This window comes from Melampsora larici-populina (assembly GCF_000204055.1).
Source record: "Melampsora larici-populina 98AG31 unplaced genomic scaffold MELLAscaffold_3, whole genome shotgun sequence".
In the NCBI taxonomy this organism is placed as follows: Eukaryota; Fungi; Basidiomycota; class Pucciniomycetes; order Pucciniales; family Melampsoraceae; genus Melampsora; species Melampsora laricis-populina.
In genome coordinates, this window is record NW_006768767.1 from 2123621 (window position 1) to 2148726 (window position 25106).

The 25106-nt window shown below is 43.4% G+C and overlaps 3 protein-coding genes across 3 annotated transcripts; all 3 read right to left on the minus strand.

Annotated features, from left to right (window-relative positions):
- Positions 1-10351: 10351 nt before the first annotated feature.
- MELLADRAFT_59641 (uncharacterized protein) lies at positions 10352-11260 on the minus strand (the record flags this gene model as incomplete). Its single annotated transcript, XM_007405223.1, has 2 exons — positions 10352-10766; positions 11226-11260. 2 exons carry the CDS (start codon positions 11258-11260, stop codon positions 10352-10354), a joined length of 450 nt encoding a protein of 149 aa, XP_007405285.1.
- Positions 11261-18126: 6866 nt separating this feature from the next.
- Positions 18127-21442, minus strand: MELLADRAFT_90988 (uncharacterized protein; the record flags this gene model as incomplete). The annotated part of the gene is made up of 8 exons (XM_007405222.1): positions 18127-18146; positions 18315-18440; positions 18512-19341; positions 19408-19664; positions 19756-20158; positions 20348-20532; positions 20598-20826; positions 20913-21442. The coding sequence occupies 8 exons, from the start codon at positions 21440-21442 to the stop codon at positions 18127-18129; spliced, it is 2580 nt and encodes an 859-aa protein (XP_007405284.1).
- Positions 21443-24311: 2869 nt separating this feature from the next.
- Positions 24312-24951, minus strand: MELLADRAFT_90989 (uncharacterized protein; the record flags this gene model as incomplete). The annotated part of the gene is made up of 2 exons (XM_007405221.1): positions 24312-24343; positions 24417-24951. 2 exons carry the CDS (start codon positions 24949-24951, stop codon positions 24312-24314), a joined length of 567 nt encoding a protein of 188 aa, XP_007405283.1.
- Between the last annotated feature and the right edge of the window lie 155 nt (positions 24952-25106).

A 25106-nucleotide genomic window follows, 5' to 3' on the forward strand; every position in this document is an offset into this window, starting at 1 on the left:
ACTTCACCCATGGATCTCCGACTTTGAACCATTTTGAGACACATTGTGACTATATTCACAGCATATCTGGAGCTTGGTATGTCCAGATCAACCATACAGTCAAATTCAGCTCTCATTCGATGATATCGAGGACCAAAAGTGCTGTGATGTTTCATGGTCTCCCTGGTATAATGGTCTGCCTAGATGGTTGTCTTCACACTCTTGACCCCTCATTAGTAGTGTGTTCAAGCCTTGATAAACTTTTGTGCTTTTTTGTTTCGGCTCTATGAGACAAACAAGTACAAGTCCAAAAAGGACAACATGTTTTTTTAAAAAACTTTTGTTCTTCTTGCTCAGTCAAGAGCTCACCATAGGATGATGATTGGATTGACAAATGTCCAAGATGTAAGCCTTGATTTCATTTCGGAATTTTAGCAAAAAAACTTAGGCTGCTCGGCCTTGAACCCAAGATGGCAGAAGCACCCACGTTGGCTAGTCACGCATTGTTAAGCCGTTCGACGAGAATCGCTTTCTTAAAATGGAATTAAAACAAATCTCGATAACATTCGCAGCGCGATAGAAATCGCATAGACCTGTGAGCATGATTCCATCATGATGAGGGAGATATTTGCGCTTTATGATTGATTTCAACATATCTCAATGTCAGAGATCCACAGGTGAAGTCAATCTCTTTCAGAATTGGTGATCGGCCAAACTTGGGTTCTTGTCGAGCTGCGCAGCGGCCTCGCAGCAGGCTGCGGCCAAATTCGAGCTCTCTTGTCTCTTGTTCGCGGTCGAACCGGGCAAGCTTTTTAGCAAAGGTAGTAAACGTTACGTTTATGTCAAAAACGTAACCTGTATTGCTGTTTTTCAGAAAATCGTCCTCCACCGCCGAGGGCAAGGTCTCACACCTGGCCCACGGTGCGGACTTGGTTTTTGGGAAATGACACACTCCCATGCTCAGAGCATCTCCAACGCTCGCGAATCTGAATGACTAAACGTTACGTTTATGTCAAAAACGTAACCTGTATTGCTGTTTTTCAGAAAATCGTCCTCCACCGCCGAGGGCAAGGTCTCACACCTGGCCCACGGTGCGGACTTGGTTTTTGGGAAATGACACACTCCCATGCTCAGAGCATCTCCAACGCTCGCGAATCTGAATGACTAAACGTTACGTTTATGTCAAAAACGTAACCTGTATTGCTGTTTTTCAGAAAATCGTCCTCCACCGCCGAGGGCAAGGTCTCACACCTGGCCCACGGTGCGGACTTGGTTTTTGGGAAATGACACACTCCCATGCTCAGAGCATCTCCAACGCTCGCGAATCTGAATGACTAAACGTTACGTTTATGTCAAAAACGTAACCTGTATTGCTGTTTTTCAGAAAATCGTCCTCCACCGCCGAGGGCAAGGTCTCACACCTGGCCCACGGTGCGGACTTGGTTTTTGGGAAATGACACACTCCCATGCTCAGGTCCGCAAATTTGCGGACCTGGCTGAATCGCTGAAAAACCAGTATCTCAACGGTTTTTGCCCAAACGTTGACTAAAATAATTGTCCATATGTCGAACTCGTTACGTATTGTGATAATAAGATAGGCAGGTGACTGCTCACGTCTGGACAAAAAGGGACTTTGAGTGACGTGGGTTGAACCTCAAGAGGAATTGAGAATGAAGTTCAGATTGTGCGCTGGAGGGACCTGTCCTGACATGTCGCTGAAAAAGAAATACAGCTGTCCAGCCGAAGAAATAAATTACCTGTATGAGTCATTCAGATTCAGGCGCGTTGGAGATGCTCTAAACGACCCAAACGGCGAAACGTCTGACCTTAACCCTCCAATATCAGACGTACGGTGTCCTGATTCAACTCAAAGTTGAATCAAAGTCAATCAATTGTGATCACAACAGCAATTGATATGATGTCAACATATCACATATCAAGCCCGCTTGGGCGATGTATCAAATGGACTTTCTAGCTTTTGCAAAGCCTTGGTTTTGCTAAACTTAACAAAGTCCCACGCTCGCGCATCCTCGCGAGGCGTCGAGCGAGGGACTTACGCCAAATGTGTACGCTCCATAAGCTCAGAGATTTGGCTTTTGCAGGGCGCTCACTTCGAGTGCTTATAACTTTTTCCACACCGAGGATTCACATATGGTCCAAAAGAAGAACTTGTGCGCCTGACTCTGGCGCATAAGGTACATATTTTTTTCCCAAGGAATGTGCTCCCCTCTGCGAAAAAATGTGCTTCAAAGATTGGGTCTTAGCAGCAAATTTGGACTTGAGAGAGAGGTTACATGTGTAATCCTCTGTTAAGAGCCAATATTGGATGCGCATTCTAGGCAAGAGGGAAGCACTTTCCTTGGGAAAAAAATATGTACATTATGCGGAAGAGGCAGGCGCTCAACTTTTTCCTTTGGACTATACCCAAATCCTCAGTGTGGAAAAAGGTATAAGGCCTTGAAGCAAGCTCCCTGCCAAACCCAAATCTCTGAGGTTTTGGAGCGTACACATTTGGCGTAAGTCTCGCTCGACGCCTCGCAAGGATGCGCGAGCGTGGGACTTTGTTAAGTTTACGGTTTTGCCAAAAAATTACGAAGTACTGGGAAATTAGAAATACACCACCTCGCCTGTCAACTAGGTGTCATACAGGGAACGAATCGGGCCTTTTTTTACAAGGCCCGGTGGTGATGCTCTGAATTGCAAAAAGGCGTACAGTGTCATCTCATAATGTACAGTTCGCTGTATTCACCCTGAATAATTGGGTCACCTCCAATGCGCACATGCAGCAAGGCATTTGAATGTCGTACCCCTGCCAAAAACGCTATAAATGCACACGCTGAGCCAAATGATCCTTGTTATTTTTGGATCCACAAAGATCCACAAGCTATGATTGCTTGGTGATATGGACGCATGTGGTATTATTGTGTCCAACATGACACAAATACTGTGTCCTGGATATTTGCCAATGACTCTCAAGGCATAGAGGTCTTGACATGTGAGACCCGTTATCCCTCCAAACAAATTTCACACGCGTGGCCAGTTGTGAGAAAACTGGTGACCGGTGGATGGTCGTTTTTTGACCACACCTTGTAAACGTAAAATACATATTACGTTTGTTACGTTTACTACAGTAGATTTCATAAAGTTTGAAATCTGTGATTTCGAACAATCACAAGCTGGCCCGTGCGCGGCGCAGCACCGGCCAAAAGTAACCTGGCCGGCCTGTCAACTAAGCACTTGCGAGACAGATGATCTGCAGAAGATCATTCTGAGATCATCTATCTTTTTTCTCTTACATTTTTTTTACATTTTTTTTTTTGCTCTTGCTTTTTTTCATCGTTTTTTTATCAGATTCTTTGGTTGGGGTGAACCCTATCCCCTCTCTTCCATCCCTCTCTCCATCATCTATCCATATCCCGCTTCCGCTTCCTGATTACGACAATTTCAACAATTCCCTCCTTCCTATCCTCCAATGGGCTTCCTCGCCTACTCAGAGGGCATCAAGAGCCTTGCTACCCAGTTGGCAATCGAGGGCGTTCCTCTGACCGAAATCAACTTGCGATTACAAACAGACATCTCGAAAGTCTTGATCTACCAATGGAAACAACTCTTCTATCTGACCAACCACGTTGTCGCCGATCCAGCAACTTACAAGCATCGCGGACGTCCTTTTGCTTTGTCCAACGCGGAACTTGCTACACTTTACGATTTGGTGGTAGATCGTCCCTCCATCTACTTAGACGAGTTGCAAAAGGAGCTCCGTGGTCTGACCGGATTAGACATCTCTCGAGCAACTTTAAATCGAGAACTCCACAAGCGTTTAGGATTATCGCTCTTGGTCACTCGAGGCGTCCATCCGAATCAGTCACTTGAGGCTAGGATGGACTTCAAGATGAGGGTGGCTGGAATACCACCTGAGTGTTTAGTTTTTATAGGTATTGTCTTGTTACCTCTTTCTTGTTTGGCATGATTACTAACACGTGATTTGCCTTCATTTTCCTTCCAGACGAGAGCGGGGTGGTTGGCCGCAATGCATCTCAAAAACGAAGTTATGCTAAGCGTGGCAGTCAAACTGTCCGGCAAAAGCGACCTACCAAGCGAGCTCATTGGACCCTACTCCCGGCCGTAAGCAAGCAGGGAATGATAGCAGGGGTAGTCATTGAAGGCCCGGTCCGCCGGATTGATGTCAAGCTTTTTCTTAAACATGATTTGGTAAGTGTCACTTACCAATTGTTTGTCCGCTCCAACTTGATTATTGATGTCTCTGCCTGCTCTTGGTAGCTCCCGGTGATGAACCTGTATCCTGCTGCCAAATCCGTGTTGATCATGGACAATGCTTGTGTCCATCACGGAGGAAGAATCCTCGAGCTTTGTAGACGAGCAGGCATTCTCGTCTTCTACTTACCAGCTTATTCGCCCGATATGAACCCTATCGAAAACAGGTTCCATTGCACCAAGGCCCAATTGAAACAAGAAGACAGATGGATGTTTGAAGATGACAAGGCCAATTACCTACTCTTGCTCGCGGCTCGGGTAATGACTCAGTCTTTAATTCAACCCCTGATTGCACATAGTGGGTACACCACTCGACACTATTGGAACCAATACAATGCTCGATTTGATGATGAAGAGTAGGATGGATTCGACTCCTTTTCTGTGGCGGGGTATCTTGCTCTTGATTAGCTTGATTTATATGAAAAATGTTTTGTTTCTTGTTGACCGAGTACAATGAAGGATTCTGAATCGTACTCTTATCATTCATGTGTTTCACCAAACAATTTTCTAGCATTATTCTCATCATGTGTTTCAACAAGAAAATTTGTTTAACCATGACTCATTCTGAAATTTGTTATTCTCATACATGTGTTTCAACAAGAAAATCTGTTTAACAATGACTCATTCTGAAATTGTGCAATTCAGATCCATGGCCTTCCACAAGTCAAAATTTCTTCTGAAGTTATTGACAAGATACTTGACATGTGAGAATGTTTTTTGGGTGCTTAGTGAGATAATGGTGGGGACATATTGTTCAAAAATATGTCACCATCCAATTAAAAAAATATCACCATCGAGATTTTGTTCTCAATATGAACTTACAATGAAGTTGACAAAAACCACCAGCCAACAGAGTGGGTTAACACGCGTGGAATTGTTAAGTTTTCCAAAATTAAATAGTATGAACTTTTTGTATTTATCAAACTTTTGTGGGCACACTTGGAGGCTCATGAAGTAGTAAGTGGTCACGAAATTCGTTTTTAAATTGCTGCACAGCCAGCATATTTGGCTTGGAGCCAAAAATCCGAGGATTCCTCGGATTCTGACTCCGACTTAACCCCCAGCCAAGGATCCAATCCGAGGCAATGGCCAGGGCCAACATTTGCCTTGGAATTAGCCCTCGGGTGCCCTTTTCCTCGGGGGCGCCGTCCGAGGACTCCTCGGACGTTTGTCTCCGAGCCAAATATGCCGGCAGTGCTGCGACACTCATCAAAAGGAACTCGCAGTGATACACTGACTAAAGGAAAACATTTGAGCCAATAGCAAAGATATCACATTTCGGGGAGATGGCAATACGGTTTTGATAAAACAAAAAAATTATGAAGACTACAACCAACTAATTTGACTGAAAAGCCACGTATTGATCTTTTTTTGAGTGGGATAATCGGACAACAATTCAAACTCAACAAAAAATCAAAAATGAAAGGTAACACAAACAATAATTGATATTGTTGAAAAGACAAGTATTGGACGTTTTTTTGGGGGGACTGAGAATACGATTTTTATAAAACAAAAAAAGCAAAGACTACAACAAACAAATTTGACTGAATAGCCACATATTGATCTTTTTTTGAGTGGGATAAGAAGACAACAATTCAAAGTAACCAAAAAAAAATAACACAAACAATATTTGATATTGTTGATTAGACAAGGATTGGTTTTTTTTGGAGTGGAAACAAAATGAAAGTGATCATTTTCTTTTGGAAGGCATCACTTTGACTTCCTCATTGTCTTCATCTGTGTCAGGAATCACAATAGGCATCACTCAAAGCCTGGCTTCTTCAAGCATCACCAGATGAATGTAGAACCTGCGGGCATTCTCCATTAACATGAGACCAGTACCAAATTGGATGCCCCAGCGTTCCATATTGCGTGCGTTGAAGGCGTCCTGGAAGAGGAATTGAAAAAAGTTTTGAATGCCATTCTCCTCGAAGATCTCGGTAACGTAATCGACTTCATCTGCCGGAACTCCAGCAAAAGCAATGTACTCATTGATGGTGGCGAAGGAGGCCAAATGTCGGGCCTCCTCGAGGTCAACTGCCAAATGCATGCCCTGCATTTGACCGTAACCCCAAGGACCAGGAGCCTCGGTGGTGGTGGTGGTTGAGCTGGTCTTGGCTTGTTTCACAGCAAAAAAAGGGGTAGTAGTGACGAGTGAGCGTTTGGTGCTTTCCCACTTGAAACCGGGGATTTTTGTCGGGGGGTTGTCCAAAGTCACCCCAATGGTGCCAATCGCCTGTAGGCAAAAGAAAGCCATATCGCAGCGACTTGGTCAATGTGGATTCAAAGTTATGAGCATAGGAAAAACGCCTTACCAATAACTTGGCCCACTCGATCATATGTTCGAAGGTCAAGTTCATGATCAAGGTGGAGTCGCGCGTGCACACAACACGGTAACCTTCAGCCGTGCTATTCCCTTTTTTCTCGTGATGTCAAATCAACTCGTTAAGCACAAGTTTGCGCTTGGGGACAGGGTCCGAATGCGCGAGCTCGTCACACCCAGTGGGCTGCCCTTTGTTGACTATGTTGGTGGCAGTCAACATAGCATGGGCCAGCGATCGTTCCTAGGGAGGAATAACAAAGCAGTGAGATGGCGAGGAAAAGAGACAAGCAACCAAATAGAATCACTCAAACTTACATCAAGCGCCTGTTGCGCTGCTTTCCCAGGGTGTTCCATCGTTAAACTGATACCAGCTTCTTGAGCTGGGTTATCTCCCACGGCTTTGAAGAACGATTTGAGATGCGGGTCCTTGGTGACCACACAACCTTTGCCCTTACCATAGGTTGGGTGGTTGAAAACATAGACCCCGACCGAGAGCTGCTTGTTGGCATCTGCGGTTTTGAATAACGCACTCATACCACCTGCCGTATCGTTTCGTAACTTGTCGGCAATGTTGAATAAGCGATTTTTCAACATAGCAATCGAATCGTTGCTGCTGTTGATCTGCTGCTTGGTGACGGGGAATTTGTGTTGGATCCATTTGCGCTTGTGATTGGCCTTCACCGGTCCAGTGGTGGCTTTGGGGGTATACAACCCAAACATTATGGTGAGATCCCATAGCTTCTGCTTGGAGACTTCAGGCGAGGCAACTAGGGGCAAAGTAGGTCAGTGCTGCAGTGAAATAAAATATAGCTTGAAGGATTGCTTACGATCTTGTTGAACAACTGGTGATTGAGACAGGAAATATGAAATCCAAACTCATGAACCAAACAGAGACCACAAGCATGAAGTGAAGTGGCCCTTACCTTTTGGTTGATCAGGAGTTGGCACCTCATCTATTAAAAAGTTGAGGTTCAGCCCAAGGAAAGAAAATAAGTCCAAATCTGGAATGTTACTTACCACACTCTTCTTCCTTGTGACTGAAATCAAACAAAACAGACAAATCACGGGATCCAATACTGGACGTCAATCCTTCGTCATTGGCATCATTGAGCAGGCCGTTGACCTCCACATTATTTCCTGTGGAATTCAAATCCTCGGGACGATGGTTGATCCTGCGTCAGAAACGACGGGATCAGTCACTAGGTTCATGTGACTCCGTTTGAAAGCAAGATAACAAATGCTTGGTTGCGAGGAGAGGAATTTTGAGACCCGTGAGGGTCGTTAGATTTTGAAACACAAGGAGCTCTAGGCATATTTGAAAGGCAATTTGTGATAAAATAAAATAAGGATGAAAGTTTTGACGCCGAAGTTGGGGATGAAGTGAACAGATCGCCGGATTTTGATGGAACATTCAAATAGGCTGGTCCAGACACTAAAAAGCAATCATTGTTGTGATCGTGATCAGAGTTGAATTGGAAGGGGCGACTTGGAATGACCAGCGTTATCGTTCACATCTAGGTTTGAGAGTCGTGTGGGAAGGTGAGGAACTTCTTGAGTGATGCGGATTGGCAGGTTAGTGTAAGGCCCACTCTTGAATAGTCGTCTGAGACTGACGAATTGACAGGCCGGCCAGGTTACTTTTGGCCGGTGCTGCGCCGCGCACGGGCCAGCTTGTGATTTTTCGAAATCACAGATTTCAACCTTTATGAAATCTACTGTACCTTTGCTAAAAAGGATGACCGGCTCGACCGCACAAGAGAAGAGAAGTGAGGCCAAATTTGGCCGCAGTCTGCTGCGCAGCTGACCCAAATCAAACTCCGGTCCTGGAAACCGGAAAATTAAGTACGCGTTCCCAGTTTCTCCAACCTGGACAAACTCGACTCAACCCCCTCCTCGTCCACTGTCACATCGATTCTTGTTTCGATTCTCCGCCGTTTCTCTTCTCATGCCGTATCGTTACTATTCGGCGGACATCAAGGTCCTGGCGGTCATTTGGCGACTACGTGGACTTCCGAAGTCAATCATTTGACGACGGCTCAAAAAGCCTATCTCTGAACGGTCATTTCGGCGATGGATGGATCTTTACCGGCAAACTCGAGCCGTCGTACGTGATCCTGATCTCTATCAGCAAAGGGGTTGACGCCAAGTGTTGAACAACACCGATCAAAAATTCATGGAAGGCATCATTGACGAACATCCCTCACTTTTCTTGGACGAGGTGCGGGAAAAACTTTATAATGCTCATGGAAAGATGCCCTCAAAAAGTACAATTCAACTCAAGCTGCAATCTCGCCTACTTATCAGTTTGAAGAAAGCTGCCGTGAGCAACATGCGGAAGAACATCTGGGCTAAACTCCAATGGATGCGAGATAATATGAACATTCCGGCGCATTTTATGGTATTTACTGGTAGGTAGATTACCAATCTATCTATCTCAATGTCTACATTCATTGATTCTCTTTTTTGTTCTACTTTGATATCATTCTATGATTCAATCTGGAAAGACAAAAGTGCAATCTGTGGATGTGATCTCCTACGAGTGCGACAGCGAGCAAAAATTGGCACGCGAACGAGTCGCAGTGTTCCCAAAATCTTTTGGACTCGCTTCTCCCTCCTCCCAGCAATTAGTTACCGTGGAATACTGGCTCTATCCGTCGTAGAGGGATCTGTCAAAAGGAAACGTTTTGAACAATTTCCTGAATTCAATTTGGTAAGCCGCTCATAACTCACCTCCCTGTGCTACATAAAACGCTGGACTAATCTCTTGATGTGTCAGCTTCCCTGGATGAATCGATACCCAGCTCCCAACAGTATCCTGGTCCTGGATAACGCATCGATCCATCACGGTGGCCGCATTCATGAGCTATGTGAAAGAAGAGGTTAGTGTTTTGTTTTCTTTTCTATCTCTGTATAACTTTCACTAACAAACTCTTTCATAGGTGTTCTCCTTTGATATCTACCAGCTTACTGTCCAGAGTTGAATTCTATTGAATTAGGATTCAACATTCTGAAATATCGACTTCGTAGGTCGCAAATATTGTCTCCCACGAGAAACCCTAAGGAACCAATCCGTAAGGCAGCTATGGCAACCTTTGATGCTACTTTAACCAAGAAGCTATACCATCACTCTGGTTATCGCATGTCTCAAGATATACATGCCTGATAACCCTTTTGAATATGTACTCCCAAATTTCCAACTTATGATCCTCTTCATTATGCTCCTTGTCACTCGATGGAATGAAAGGCCCGATTTATTATTGTTTTGAATATGTACTCCAAAATTCCAAACCTATGTTGCTTTTCTTTATGCTCCTTGTCACACGATGGAATGAAAGGAAATGCCTGTTTTGTCTCCTAAGAGCTGAACAAATCAATTAATGAAAATATCAATCAATTTTGACACTTGAGTTTTTTTTTGAGATAAAATTTCTTCGCTGTCAGATGAAACTATCAGAAGAGTTTTTGAGACAAAACTATGCAGTCATGACCTGATCACAACCTTCATTTGAAAGATGGATGTGATCAGTTCAGATACCTCGGGTCATCGTTTGGAGTTTCTCTTTGAGTTTCTGATCTCAAAACTGTTGTGCTAGTGAACGAGTGTTGTCCACATAAATAAAGATTTGATTTCTCAACTGCTGAGGACATGTATTTGTAGTTACAACTATGTTTTGATATCGGACAATAGAAAAGATTAAGGGAAAACTGTAACCGCGTAAGAGCAAGTGAATGCAACCCAAGTTTGATACTGATGTGATATTGAAAATGAGGAGATCATCTGCCTGATTGATTTGCTTTTCTATCTTGGATGCAACACTTTTTGTATTTTTGAGCGTTGCTGTAGAGGGTATTGATGGCAATCTTGTTAAGCCCTTTCGCAGCGAGGTCTTCAGCAGGCAGGTCATCGTTGTTGATGTGTCTGAAATCGCTCACTCCCGCGTCTCTCAAAAGCTGCCTGGTAGAAGTATGTAAGTCGGGAGGCAAGGAACAGTAGTCTAGGAACCCGTCGATGCCATCTGGTCCGGAAGGGTCGTAAACAATGGGAGGCCCAGGGGACAATGAGGGCAGAGCAAAGGTGTTTGCTTGTTCAGTTTGGTTAGAAGTTTCTGGATCAGGGCGATTAGGATCATGAGCTGCTGAGGTTGACTTTTGGGGAGACCGAATGGTGTTGACGACGCCAACAAACAGACTTGCAATTGATGCCGCATCGAAGGGTTGTCCAATCCCAGCAGTGTTGTCATTAGAACCTTTCTTTTTTTTTATCAAGTCATATTTCATATGAGCGGGGGGATGATGAAAATCTACCTCGTCATTATTCTGACAAATACACCCATTAGTTTCTGTGAAACAAAGACAGTGTTCACACAAAGAAAGCACTCACTTGGTGTTTGGCCCACTCCTGGGCTTTGTCTGCGGTCAGCGCGAAATATCAAATTGAATCTGTTGGATCGATGATAGGGGCATAGTTGTCATTGTAGTTAACATCTAGCTTGTGTTCTTTCACCAGTTTGGCTGCCCAAGCATTTTCCGGAGACATAGCCTTCTCGGAGGTTGTGGTCGAATCCGAATCATAATAGCCCTCTTTGGCCTGATAGTTCAAAGATTATCAGGTACATACCATGTTGTTTCACAAGGTATTTTCACTTACAATTTTGGACTCGTACTCATCGGAGCCGGAACCATGGTCTTCCTTCTTCTTAGGTGGCTTTTGTTTTCGTTTTTCGGCTAGTTTTTTCTCCGCCAACGCTGTGATGACTTCAGCTCGGGTTGCCTGGAAAGGGAGGTGAAATCAGCTTGTGTATTGAGATGAGATGAAAGAGATAACTGACTCGTTTGAGCTGTTCCTTGACTTTGTTGGGATGAAGAGCTACATAGACAATTCCGGCTTCTTTTTTGGGATAGTGGCCATGCGCATCTTCAACCCACGTCTGAACGTTGTTGGCCGTTAACAATTTGTGAGTTGTGTTTGTTCCTTTGGGAAAGGTTTGAGTTTTGTTAATGTAGACAGTCCACTTTCCAGCGTCCTTGACAATTGATTTCTTGATCAACATTGTCATAGATTTTCCTGTATCATTGTTGATTGCCGCTTGAGCGCATGCAGCCTTCAGTTCATCCAAGTTGAACTGAGTTGACGTCCAGTTAACTGGACAACATGTGCCCTTATAAAGTGCAAAGCCCGACTTTTGCTCCTTGTTGGGGACATAGAATTCACAATCAAGGTAAAAAACGAAGTCTTCACTTTTGTCTTCATTGGCTTTGGGTGGTCCTGTTTCAGCTGATGTAGGCAATGTCTGTGAAGTAAGAGTGTTATCAAAATCAAAAGTGACAGACCTTTAATGGAAGATGCTGAAACAAAAGTATGAAGATATTCAAGCTTACCTGACGCCGATCCAAAGACCAATCCAGAAAGATTGGGTTCACGTGTGAACCCATTAAGATCAATTTAGTTTCAGAAAAGTTTGATAATCACGATAATGTACTGTTGTGGTAGAGTGTGGTATCCTGCAATTTTTTTTCCGGGCTGCACCGGGTTTGATTTGGGTCAGCTGCGCAGCAGACTGCGGCCAAATTTGGCCTCACACCTCTTCTCTTGTGCGGTTGACCCGGTCATCCTTTTTAGCAAAGGTAGTACAAGGTACCATTGGGGATGCTCTTAGCAAGCATTAATAACAGGACCCCGGAAAGCTCCAGGGGAATATCCGACCTATGACCACCCCAAATTAAGGGCAGCAGCCGGCCCGGAGGTAGCCCGCGGGAAGATCGGGTGGGCTTCGCGCTGCCCGGTGTTTTCTGGCTTATTGTTCAAAAGAGTGTCAGGTCAAAATTTGCATCAAAATCAACATATCTGGTGCATAACAAAGAAGCAACGCACAAACACCGGCCCTTCAGCTTGTGGGCATGTCAATAATACAAAAACTCAAATATTTGATTTTACAGTGTATTTACAAGTCTTGTGAGAGAGATTTAAGGATCGTAACAAAAAAACATTCTTAATGTACAGAAAAAGAAAATCTGATGATGTAATTCCAAATATCTGAAAATGCATCTTTTCCATTACTATCATCATAAAACTTGAAACTGGACTACTTGTTGTAGGTGCCAATGATTTTGGTCTTTTTTCAGATGCTTTTATCTCTGTGGGCATGGTAAACAATAGGGCTCAGTTCTTTTTCATGCTTCTTCTATCTTTGCTCATTGGGTAAGTGCTAGGTTGCACCTCTTGTGCACGTGAAACTCGGACCCGACCCGAGGATACTAGTACATGTATCCTCGCAGCGGATCCGAAGGAAAGCGGGCAGATGCATCCTAAGATGCTAGGATGCATCTTTTGTGACCTCGCGAGGCTCTAAGTCCCACACCTTCTCTAAATGTACCAAACACCCCTCACACCCCTTCACACTCCACTTGGCCATTACTCCCGCACTTTCACACATTTCACTCACCTACCACTGTAACCTTGCCTCTCGACGTGTAATACTCTCATACATCACATGTAATCCTACTCACTACATACAATATCACATCACACCACTCGAGCAAGTATCTATCTATCAAAGATCTATCATCTCTTTGACACACCACATTCCACTTGAAAGTATCATCGCTTCTTTCATTATACCATGGCACAATCCCCAACCCAAAAGCGGCAAATGCCCTCACGAGTCACTCGCCACACCAAGACACCTGGACCTGCTACATCTTCCCGTGCTAATCAATCCACTAATAAAAACACCAAAAGATCAACTAATTGCAACCTAAAGCCAGCTGATAGGGCTAACCCCAATTCCACCTCGTCAGCCTCGTCAGACGAATCTGAAGATTCATCAGAGGAGGAAAGTCCATGGGAGGATCAAGATGAAGACAATCAGGAAGAATCAGCTGAAGATCAACGTGCCAAAAGGCCACAAACACAGACTCAGACTAGTCTCCCCTTACCAAATCCGCCAATTGATCACAAAATCACACTTGAAAACTACAACGAACTCGACTTGGACATTTTCACAATCAATGAACTCCTCTCAGCCTCAGGACGCAAAACTCGTAATCGCATCCCTTCTGATATTCAGAAAGAATTGAAAAATCTTCAATTCATGTACCGGCGTGCCAAGAAATTGCTTGCATTAGCAGCTAAATGCCGTGAAAAGACAATAAATGAATTTCTGTAAGTCAGAGAAGATGTACCAACTCTTTGCTTTTCTTGGCTCCTCACATATGCTTATGCTTACCTCACCTAATTACTACTAATGGCAGGCATGAAGTCAGTATAAGAACCAAACGAAACTTCTATCAAAACTTTTTGAAGTATAGCATTGAAAGTTCTAACACCAACAGTAAGTCGAGTCTCATCGGGTCCTCAATTTGAAACTTTCTCATTAATACCTTGTATGAAAGTGCCACCAAGGAATACCCAAGAAGGTTTCAAAGAGCGCAATCAATACCTAGGGACAACTTGGACCAACTTAGAACCGGAAGAGAAGGATATATTCAATGGCCGTATTTTTTTCTTCCTTGGATAACTAGCCTCTGGATGGGATCAGCCACCTGTAGAGCCTGGGACAGTACCTCTCGACGCCGAAGAAAAGGATACATATCTTCCAATTTTCAAATGCCTGGTTGATCTGGATAAAGTTGCACGTGACCTAGGGCAAGCAAAATTTGGTCCGCATCTCCCAACTGCTAGACAGAACAAGGGTATTGAAGAGGTGGAACGAATTGAACATGAGGTAAACTTTCTTACACCCCTCACTCATTTGTTAGGTATTGCTCGACTAAAAAAAGTGTATTCAAACAATTTCAAATGAACCTAGCTTCAAACAGTTCATATCCGTTATGCTGTACACTACACCCTCATGGCAACCTCGTGGAACCCCGACACACGCAACGAGAAAGGTCAATGGGAAATGCAGTCGTCATCCTCGGACGACTGGACCAGCTTGACCAATACTAAATGGAAGCTTCTTGAGCATTTTGTCCGGCATATCACACAATCTGATCTCAAAACAAAACCCACCCGAACTAAGAAACCGCAGGCTAGTGATTTGCTTAAATCTCAACTCACAGCCAAGTTGAATGATCTTGTCCGTAAGTTGTTCCTTTCAATTACTGACCAAGTGCTGCATTTCACTCACAGTCTCACTTTCTAGGACAATATCTCAAGCCTCCCTTCAACCACTTAGACTGCCACCCAAAGACTGCGTCCTCCCACTTAACATTAAAAGGTCGAACCTTCAAGGGCAATACACGTATGGAGGTCATACAACATGCCAACTCTCGTATGACAGAGGCACTCCTGGCAACTGCTTTTGAAAAGATGGCTGCCAGGACACATCAGATGTGGGTAGATGACATAAATGATGGCTATTACGTAGTTGTTAAACAAGCAGATCCCAAGGAGAGTAACAAGGACCCCATTCCAGATGAGGATGACAACAGCATAGTTGATCAGGAGGCAGAGAAGGAACACTGAATGTTGTATTAATTTTATCTTTGTCATGTGAGTTGTATTGATGAAAAAATGTAATTCCCCCCTATTCACACTTGTGAAGAGGTGTGAAATTGTTTGAAACCTTCACACCTTCATGGGCGTGATGAAATTGTGAAAGACTTGATTCACAATCCATTAACGCTTGTGAAGCAGTGTGAATATTTGACACTGCAATATTCAGTATATTCAGGAAACTTTCACACATGTGATGAAAGTGTGAAAGATGTGATTCACACCGTATTCACACTTGTGAAGAAGTGTGAAAATGTTATTCACACCCTGAAACCTTGGTCACTCCTTCATGGGTGTGTGAGATTGTGAAAGATGTGATTCACACCGTATTCACACGGGTGAAGAGGTGTGAAAATGTCATGCACACCTTGAAACCTTGGTCACTCCTTCATGGGTGTGTGAGATTGTGAAAGATGTGATTCACACCGTATTCACACGGGTGAAGAGGTGTGAAAATGTTATTCACACCTTGAAACCTTGGTCACACCTTCATAGGCGTGGTGAGATTGTGAAAGATGTGATTCACACCGTATTCACACTTGTGAAGAAGTGTGAAAATGTTATTCACACCCTGAAACCTTGGTCACTCCTTCATAGGCGTGATGAAAGTGTGAAATATGTGATTCACACCGTATTCACACTTGTGAAGAAGTGTGAAAATGTTATTCACACCTCTTAACCTTGGTCACTCCTTCATAGGCGTGATGAAAGTGTGAAAGATGTGATTCACACCGTATTCACACTTGTGAAGAAGTGTGAAAATGGTATTCACACCTCTTAACCTTGGTCACTCCTTCATAGGCGTGGTGAGATTGTGAAAGAGGTGATTCACACCCTATTCACACTTGTGAATAGGTGTGAAAATGTTATTCACACCTCTTAACCTTGGTCACTCCTTCATAGGCGTGATGAAAGTGTGAAAGATGTGATTCACACCATATTCACACTTGTGAAGAAGTGTGAAAATGTTATTCACACCTCTTAACCTTGGTCACTCCTTCATAGGCGTGATGAAAGTGTGAAAGATGTGATTCACACCGTATTCACACTTGTGAAGAAGTGTGAAAATGGTATCCACACCTCTTAACCTTGGTCACTCCTTCATAGGCGTGGTGAGATTGTGAAAGAGGTGATTCACACCCTATTCACACTTGTGAATAGGTGTGAAAATGTTATTCACACTTTGCATTATTCAGGATATTCAGGAAACTCTCATCTCACACCCATCTGTGAAAGTGTGAATAGTGTGATTCACACCCATCTGTGAAAGTGTGAATAGTGTGAATCACACTATTCGCACTTTCACAGATGGGTGAAAGCTGTGATTCCAGTTCTGAACCCTTGAACAAAGCTTCACGGGTGCAATGACAGTGTGAAACTTTGTAATCACACTCCATCCACTTTGGTGAAGCGGTGTGCCAGGTGTGAATTCCATTTTCAAATCCTTAATTGAGACTTTCACAGGTGTAAGGTCAGTGTGAAAAGTGGGAAATATTTTATTTCGATTCGGAACACATCCACCACTAAAGTGGATTGAAAAAGGAATGTGGAAGTTTTCTAAATATCTGTGACCTCTAGACTAATCAAACTCATCGTCATCATGCTCAAGTATTTCATGATAAACATCATCATAAACATCATCTTCCCCATTTTCTTCCTCTTCACCCACAATTGTTGGGACATGTACCATTGTTTCCCACTCCGCAAGACACTTTTTTACCATTGATCTCCACTTTTCTTGTAATTCATCATCACTGCCTGTTTCACACACATTGTAAGGTTCCGATTGGTGCAGCAAGCTGATGATGGCGCCATTCCAGCTTAACCACATCCGCCAAGCTTCCCGCGATAAAGTACAAGCAATTGCCAGCATCATATCTTTACTTGCCCATGTTGGGATGATGTCTACAATGAACACAAATTGAGGTATGTTACCAAACAAACACAAACAATCTTTGACAAAACATATCAACTCACCATTGGTGTTATTCTGATGTAGGTTGTCAATCTTGCCTTGATACTGAACTGCCCAGTTCAGCATTTGTCTGGCCTCTTTTGCAATACGGCGAAGCTCCTCCGTACACCGACATACTGTGATGTAAGCTTCCATCCCTTCCTGGGTTGCTTCGTCAACGGCCCAAGGTTCAGTCGAGTGAATGATGCTACCAAAGTTGAGAAACGGGTGGCGTAAATCCATTGCTTCAACCTCTTGAAGAGTAGGGGTGGCCAGTGATGGGTCAGGTGCGAACTGCTCATTGTATTGCTTGGCAAGTCTGATATATGTAGCATGCTTTTGTCGTAGCTTAGTATTCTTCAGTAGTCGCAAAGTATTCATCTTTTTTTGAACATTAGTACCTATCACCAGTGAACATGTCAATGCAAGAATATGTTGAGACAAGTGAAACAATGACCGGATTTACCTCGAGCGTGACTGGCTCTCCTTCTATGCTCAATAACTCCCACCTTTGCACCAAGTAGCTTTCCTTTTGCAACACGGATTTTAACTAGAGGTTTTGCTTGAGCATCTGAGGATAGAATATTTTAGCGGGTGTGTGATTTTTCCGGACACTCGTTTCCGAAGAATAATGTATGGAAAAGGTGATGTCCGTGAAATTTCACTTTCGTCGGGCCAAAATGAAATTTTCCAAACATTAGTCATTTTCGAAATGTCCGGAAGAAAATGAAAGTAAAAAAACGTCCGGGAAATTGAGCCCTGAACACCTGATTTATTGACTTTTCCAGATGACCTGTCCCAAACATTATGTCTCGCAAAAATTTTAGTATGTAAAAATATAAAATTGCGCAAAATATTACATTTTTACGGACATTCACTTGCGAACGTAACAGTTCGGCAAAATTGGTGGTTGGAAAAGTGCTTTTTCCAAATGCAATTATTCACTTTTCCGGACGATCTTTCACAAACATTTTTCCAACCAAAAAAAATACACCGACATGACAAAAGAAGCATTGTCTTTCTCTGCTATCAAGTGAAAGAAAGACATTGAAAAATGCATTTAAGGAAAGTACAGAAAGGAAAGAAAAGTAATGGAAATTACACCGCAAACATAGGGACTTCATCAAGAAAGTCAAGAAAAAATTGATAAATGACAAAAACAAAAACATTTAAGGAAAGTTTAGAAGAGTAAAATTAAATGAAAAACAAGAATGAAAAGTGTAGAAAAAGGCAAAAGCATAGAAATAAACGAAAAAGAAAAAAATACAGATCCCACTACTTCTTACGCTTTGACTTCCGCAATTTACCGTTTCCGTGACCATTCTCTTGACTGGATCCCTTAACCTCTTCCTTATCATCATCTTCCACATCAATCAAGGCATACCCTTTCCAACCCTTCAATTTTTTTGGACCTGGTTAGCAACAAAAGCAAAATGTGAGCAAGATACACAAGAACCAAAGGCAACATCGATGAATCTCTGACCTTGACCTTTGGAAGGGCTTGATGTTGGTTTTGTTTCAGCAACCTCGTGTGTATCAGCGGCGGTTTCTGCGACATTGGCCGCAGGATGTAAGTTGACCCGAAGTTTCTTGGATTGCATGTTTGTTGGCGGAGGTTCTTCATCTTTGTTGTCATTTAACTTTCGTTTGTACGGTTTGGCTCTAACTCTCCGTTCTGGCGGTTTCACTTCTTGACCCTTCCCGGTCAATTGACCTTCATCATCGTCCTTTTTCGACGGTGATTTCACTGGTTGTTCTTCTTTGTGGTCTTCATCTTCATCTGCAATTACATTTGCCTTTTGTTTAAGTATGGTACGGATGTTGCCGGATTGGTGTACTTCCCATGTTGCGCGTGTAGAAAAGAGATTCATCAAGACGTTGTAGACGTGAAGTGACTTCCCTTTTGAACCGGTGAACCAAAAAGGAGTCGAAAGCGCGTATAGACACTCTGACATCGAGTTCATCCAGCATCTGTTGCGGCGACCAGTTACCGTGGAACTTCTGAAACCTTGGAAGGTTGTCACTGGGTTGCGGTCTACGTTGAGCAATCCTTTTGGGCGGCCCACCTTTTTTTTTTTGGAAACAACACCCAGAAGAGCCTCTGTTGTGTCGGGAGGTTGTCCATCATTCTTTGGTTCACGATTTTTCCTGGTCTTTTTGGCCCAACCAAGAATTTGCGCTACTTTCTCATAATTCTTAGTAGATCCGTACGCAATGGTGACACCTCGACAAAGGTCAACGTGATCCTTTTGGAGGCTCATGACCAAAGCGTAAAGTTGCACAAGTCCCACTTGAACGGTACAGTTACCTTCACTGACACCAATAACCAAATACCATCAGTATCATGTGGATCAAGTAAAAAACTGAAAAAAACCTTACGAAATCATGTAATAAACCCGGTGAATTGACTCCTGGGCATTGGTAGTTTCGGGCATATCATCATCAAGGCCATCATCATCAATTTGCTTCCGTCGCGATTTGAATAACATCGCCTGAATGTTGCTCGCTTGCCACCAATCTATCCACCGTTTAGTTTGGGGGAAATCCCTTCGTAATGTGTCCACCTTTTCATCGTAAGTTTTTCCTCCTGGAACATCTCGGTCGCACAAACTCATGGCAAGGTCTTCAAAATCACCCTGGCGTGTTGGACGCGGATTTAAAAAGTACAGATAGACAAATCAGTTGAATGTGTCTTTCATTTTGAGGTATGTATGAACTTCCAGATACCTCTTTACCGCGTGGAATGATCGCATTGTTCCTCTTCAAACGTGTAATTTGTTGCCTGAAATGTTCTTTGCAACCGCGCAGCTTTGACAATGCGACATTGTGATCCGTCTCGTTGAAAACTGACATATACGCGCTAATGAAACCATTCTTCTGAGCTAAGGAGAAATCCACCACATTTCGAACAAGTGTATCGCGTTCTTCAACTGAAAGGTCGGAATCTTTGATCTGCTTCATCAATGTTTTGAAGTGAGCTAGATAATGCTTTTGACTGAGTCCTCTTAACCATGTCAATTGAATTGGTATCCACCTCTGAAGTACGTCACTGTACATTGAGGTTGAGAGCAAATATCCATTTGCAAAGAATTTGTAAGTTACATCCGATAAAAGTCCACCGGTATATACACTTCCTTTTACTTTGGTCAAAAGCTGTTCAGCCATCCAAGCGGTTTGAAATGTCATGTGCATATTTTCTTTCCGCATGGATGTAGAAATAATTTCCAAGCCTCGTCTAACATGAAGAACAAAGGAATATTGGTATGAGGTTCTGATGGAAAGATATGTGAATATATATTTGGATAAAACAAGTACGTACTCAGCCCAAGTTTCCATGTCCAAAATGAAATTGTCGCCTGAACCCGGGATTTTCTTCTCAGGAATGATTCCGTTGTTCACCAGAATCCAACGTCGATAATACCCTAAGCGATGCAGATTGGCCAACGAAGGGTGGTAATTGCGAGCCGTGGTGATTTCGCCTTTTCCCGCGGGGGCCCGACCAACCTGTGATATCATCATGTATTAATTGCCAATTTTTCGTGGAAGTGTTTTTAAAACAACGAACTTACTTTATGTTGCAAAGGTCCCATATTGGGATTCTCAATTACCTTTTGAGCAAAGTCTTCCAAAGCGAGCTTGTCTGGCTTCCTACGTCTTGGCCAAGGATGGTCATGAACACCTGAGTGTCGTAAAACACCCCATCCAGATGGAATGTGCTCATCCACCCGACAGATGGTGTCTTTGCACTTAATGAGTCGGAGGTAATCGTTGCAAAGTGCCGCGTCACACTTCCGTGGTCTGTGTGGACCAGAAAGTATGTTACATCACATTTCCAAAAAAAAAGCAAAAAAAAACACGAAATGAATGAAAAGAGCGGGACTTACTTAGATAACCATGCGTCAATCTTGCCTTTGCCAGTCGGCGGTGCACCAAGATTGTCGCAATCAGGGTTATTGCAAACAACGACGCCTAGGCAAGTGAAACGGACTGTCCGCCAGTCAGGTCGCTTGCTGGTACCACCTCCTGAAGTCGTGCTAACAAAACCAACAGTGAGCCAATTGGCACACTCTTGTTTCGGCTGTTTTACGAAAACGGTTGATCCATTGGGAAAAAGGGGATAACCTTGGCGATCAAGGGTAGTTCCGTGGTCGATGAAAGTTTGAAATGATGGACGATCAAGAGGCAGTCCAAATGTCTTTTTACCCTTCTTGCCGACTTTCTCGGTGCGAGATTTGCTGCGAGATTTGTTTGTTTGAGCGGTCAAAATTTCAGCCTTCTGAGGTGGGCTTGTTTCCGCCTCGAGTAAATGTAAGCCAATATCTTGCTGGTACATGATCTGAGAAGTGTCTGAGTCTGACTCGTCATCCGAGTGGAAGAGTTCGTCGTCCGTCCAATCTTCGCCGGATTCACTCATTGGTAAATGTGTAATTTTTTTCGAAAATTGAAATTCAAAACGTTTGAAAGAATGATATTGTCTTGGAAAAAAAGGAACTCGTGTTCGTATTAAAAAGAATGATGATTGTGGAGAAAGTTTTTATAATAAAATCACAAAGTTGATTCCAAATGATGGAACGAGTTTGAATCAAATGTTATGATAAATGAAACTTGGAAAGGGACAGTTGAACTAGTTGAACTGTTGTTGCTGTTTGTTGTAAGAAGATCTAGCTAGATCAGAGATCATCGATTTGATGGTTGTGCCCTCCTTGTGGGATGCGTCTTGCGATCTCCAAAAGGGAAACATCCGTTCACAGGTTCCATAGACGGTTGAGGATGTTGAGCTGCTTCATTGTCAAATCGCTTCGATAATGAATGAAGCCTTCATATTGATTTCGGTTTCTTTTTTGGTTTCTTTCAAAAGACTTCATACATATTGATCTCACTTTCTTTCGAAAGTCTGTCAAAAGATATAATTCGATAAGTTATGTCTGGAAAAGTGCATTTTTCTTGAGAGCTTTTCGATATTTGCGAAGACTAATTTGCGGCCTTTTGGAAAGGCTGTGAAGCATGCATCGGAAAAGCCAACAATTGGTGGGTTTATGGTTTTTTTACATTCAATCTATTTTGCGCTCTTTGTTGTTCGGAGTGGTTGGTTTGGAAATTTGAATGGTGATCATAGTGGTAATACAACTTTCAGGGCTTTAATGACCCTTTTTTTTTTTACATACAATCCGAAATTTCACGTTGTCCGTGAAATTTCATTTTCTTCCGGGGAAAGTGGGATTTCACGGACAACACCTTTTCCGAACATCATTGTTCGGAAACGAGTGTCCGGAAAAATCTACGAACCCATATTTTAGTCAGTACGGCGGCGTTAGTCATGGGTACCTTACAGCGCTCAACATTGGAAGCACCTGATTTACCAGTGAGTTCACATAACTCGGCATCTCCAAGCTTCTCAGTAACACGCTCAATGGCTTTTTCAAGCAACACCAAGGTATTAGGAACACCACTAGCATGTCTATGCTTTCGACGGCGTCGCCTAGACCGTTTATTCTTGTCCATGGTTTCCAGCTTGTCCCTGATGGGAAAATTTCAATCTTAATCAGTATCTCTGCCCTCCCTGCCATTCAGTGCAGATGGGAACTTACTGAGCAGCCACTAGCTGCTCCTCCAAATCAACGAGTTCAGCCACATGTTCCAAGTAATTGGCGCTGCTTTGGCTGATGGTTTGACTTTGTATTGCCTTCTTACGCTCGCATTGATTCTTGAAGTACTCTTCAGTATGACCATGCTGGCGGTCAAGCTGCCTCAATATACATCTCGCTGCCGAAAGTTTTTTCTGTGTCTGCTGCAGATGTTTCAGGCTGCGCACAGCTATTGTTTCAAAGGAAGTTTTATTATCAGGAGTTGCCTAGTTGCCTGGATAGAGAGGTTGGACTTCTTACCAGAGTTATGTCTTCCTCGTTCATTCCGGTGCATAGCTCGGAAGTTCAAAGCTGTCAGGCGATGCTGTTTTGTTGAGTAACGCAGTGGCCTAACCAAAGGTTCAAAATCTGACCAAATTCGTTCCATTCCCTCGCCATCGGAGAGACCCCAGCCATCGTTGAGCCGTGGATTATAATCAAGTTGACATGCCCACTCGTGCACGAATGAGTGGAACAAACTGGTTCCAAACTTGAGCCGGTCTTTTTCCTGTTCTTGTGGAAAGTAATTATGCTGGTGCAAAGGATTTCAAATAAACCAAAGAAGGGTACAATATGCATAAGATATAGGCCGTACCTTCACTATGCTCTTTTGTAAAGTGCAGCCAATGTCATATAGAAGTCCAAGGGTCTGATGTAGTTCTCCGTCTCTGTCTTCCCTGGCCTCGGTGGCTTTAAGGAGCCAGTTCAATAAGGTAAGTGGAAAAATGTTTCTAGCAATCATTTTCCACACTATCAGTACAAACAGATCACACTGCAGCGGAGGATAAGGTAACCCACTTTTCACCACTTTGAATAATGCTAATGAAACAAAGACATTGATCATGTCGACACCCCATTCCCATTAACCCTGTTTTGTCACAACCTTTCCAGTGAGACTTGCCTTGCACATCATCAGCGGCTGTATGCCGTGCCGCACATGGATCCTATCAAAAGAAATTATGGTTGAAAGAGCAATATCATGAAGGTATGGATATGAATCATAAAAATCTCACTAACTACCTCGGCTTCATGCCATGGCACCTTGGCTTTAGCATTATTTGCTTGCCTACCGCGACAGGTACGACCTGTTTGCGACCATTTGTTTTGGAGGGTTTCCATTTCCTTGGGAGGTAAGAACAGAGATGGTGTGACAATATCACCTTTTTCAATACTAGCCGCCAAGTGTCTACGGTGCTGGAAGTTACCATCAATACAAACAATGTGATCTGGTTCCCCTGTTGGAAGAGGCCCCACGCCAGGCCCAAAAAACTGGGGACAAATTCCTGCTAGCTTGTCCTGAACTGTAAGATGGAGGCTCTTGTTGACGGCTTCTTCAGTCATGACAATCATTTGTCGATACGCATCAATGGCTGATGAGAGTGGCTGATGCCATTCACGGCACTAAAAGATTAAATTCAACATCAGAACATGAATACCCAAAAAAATAATGGATGTACATTTGTTCCTCCACCTTGTTTTAGGAATAAAGGATTCCCTACATCCAGAAATTTGTTAAGGGCCTCCGAAAATGGATGGAATCGCAGGCTGCAGTATTTCCACACTATGTGGAAAAATCGCAAAAGTCGAATGGTAACAACTGACTGAGGCCTGACCGGCTTACCACCAATATAACCGGCTTGAATCAGGCGCACTTGATCATTAGGGGAACATGGACACATCTTCAACTTTATCTGTTTACGAACTGGATTAGGAAACCATTAGTAGTAATCATATAGCTAGCTCCTTTACCTCAATTGAACTTACATGTAAGATCAAGCACATCAAAAGTGCGAATGGTACCTGTACAGTTACACGGTCCCTTCCAGTCCTTAAATCGAGTGTCGACATTGGACCAGTTATTGGTCCTCTGCTGACAGGCCAAGAAGACTGGAAACATGGCCGGATATCGATTGCGCCAATCCTCTTCCTCCCGTTGGCGCCGTCCTGCATGAAATCCTTCGTTGAGGCCAAAAGCAAACACTTCACCAGTGATATTGGCATCATGAGGTGGAGGACTGGGCGGTAATTGTCCAAGTGGGTCTGGTTCCTCGTCTCTATCACTCTCGTCGAAAGCTGGGTGTTTGGCCATTGGAATGATGATATCGCCTGAACCACCTGGCACAAGTCGGTCGGCGCGATCGTATTGTTCGGCAGCGTTTGAAACAGCTTGACCAACTGTTATTTCCGCGTGGACACGCCTACGGCGTTTCATGGCAAGGCACCGAGCATCAAGCTCATTCTGAGGTTTTCGCTTGAGGTTTTCAGGCTTCTTGAGTTTGACTTTCTTCTGGTTGGTCATATTTGAAGAATATAAGACACTGTAAGATTCGACAAGTACTGATTATTTCCAACCTGGTGCACAACACCATGTACAAAGGAGTATTGGCAAATTGGTAAATGGAAAGCTGTCACTTACCATTTTGGGGTTGTTTAGATATCAGCTTGTGAAAGCAG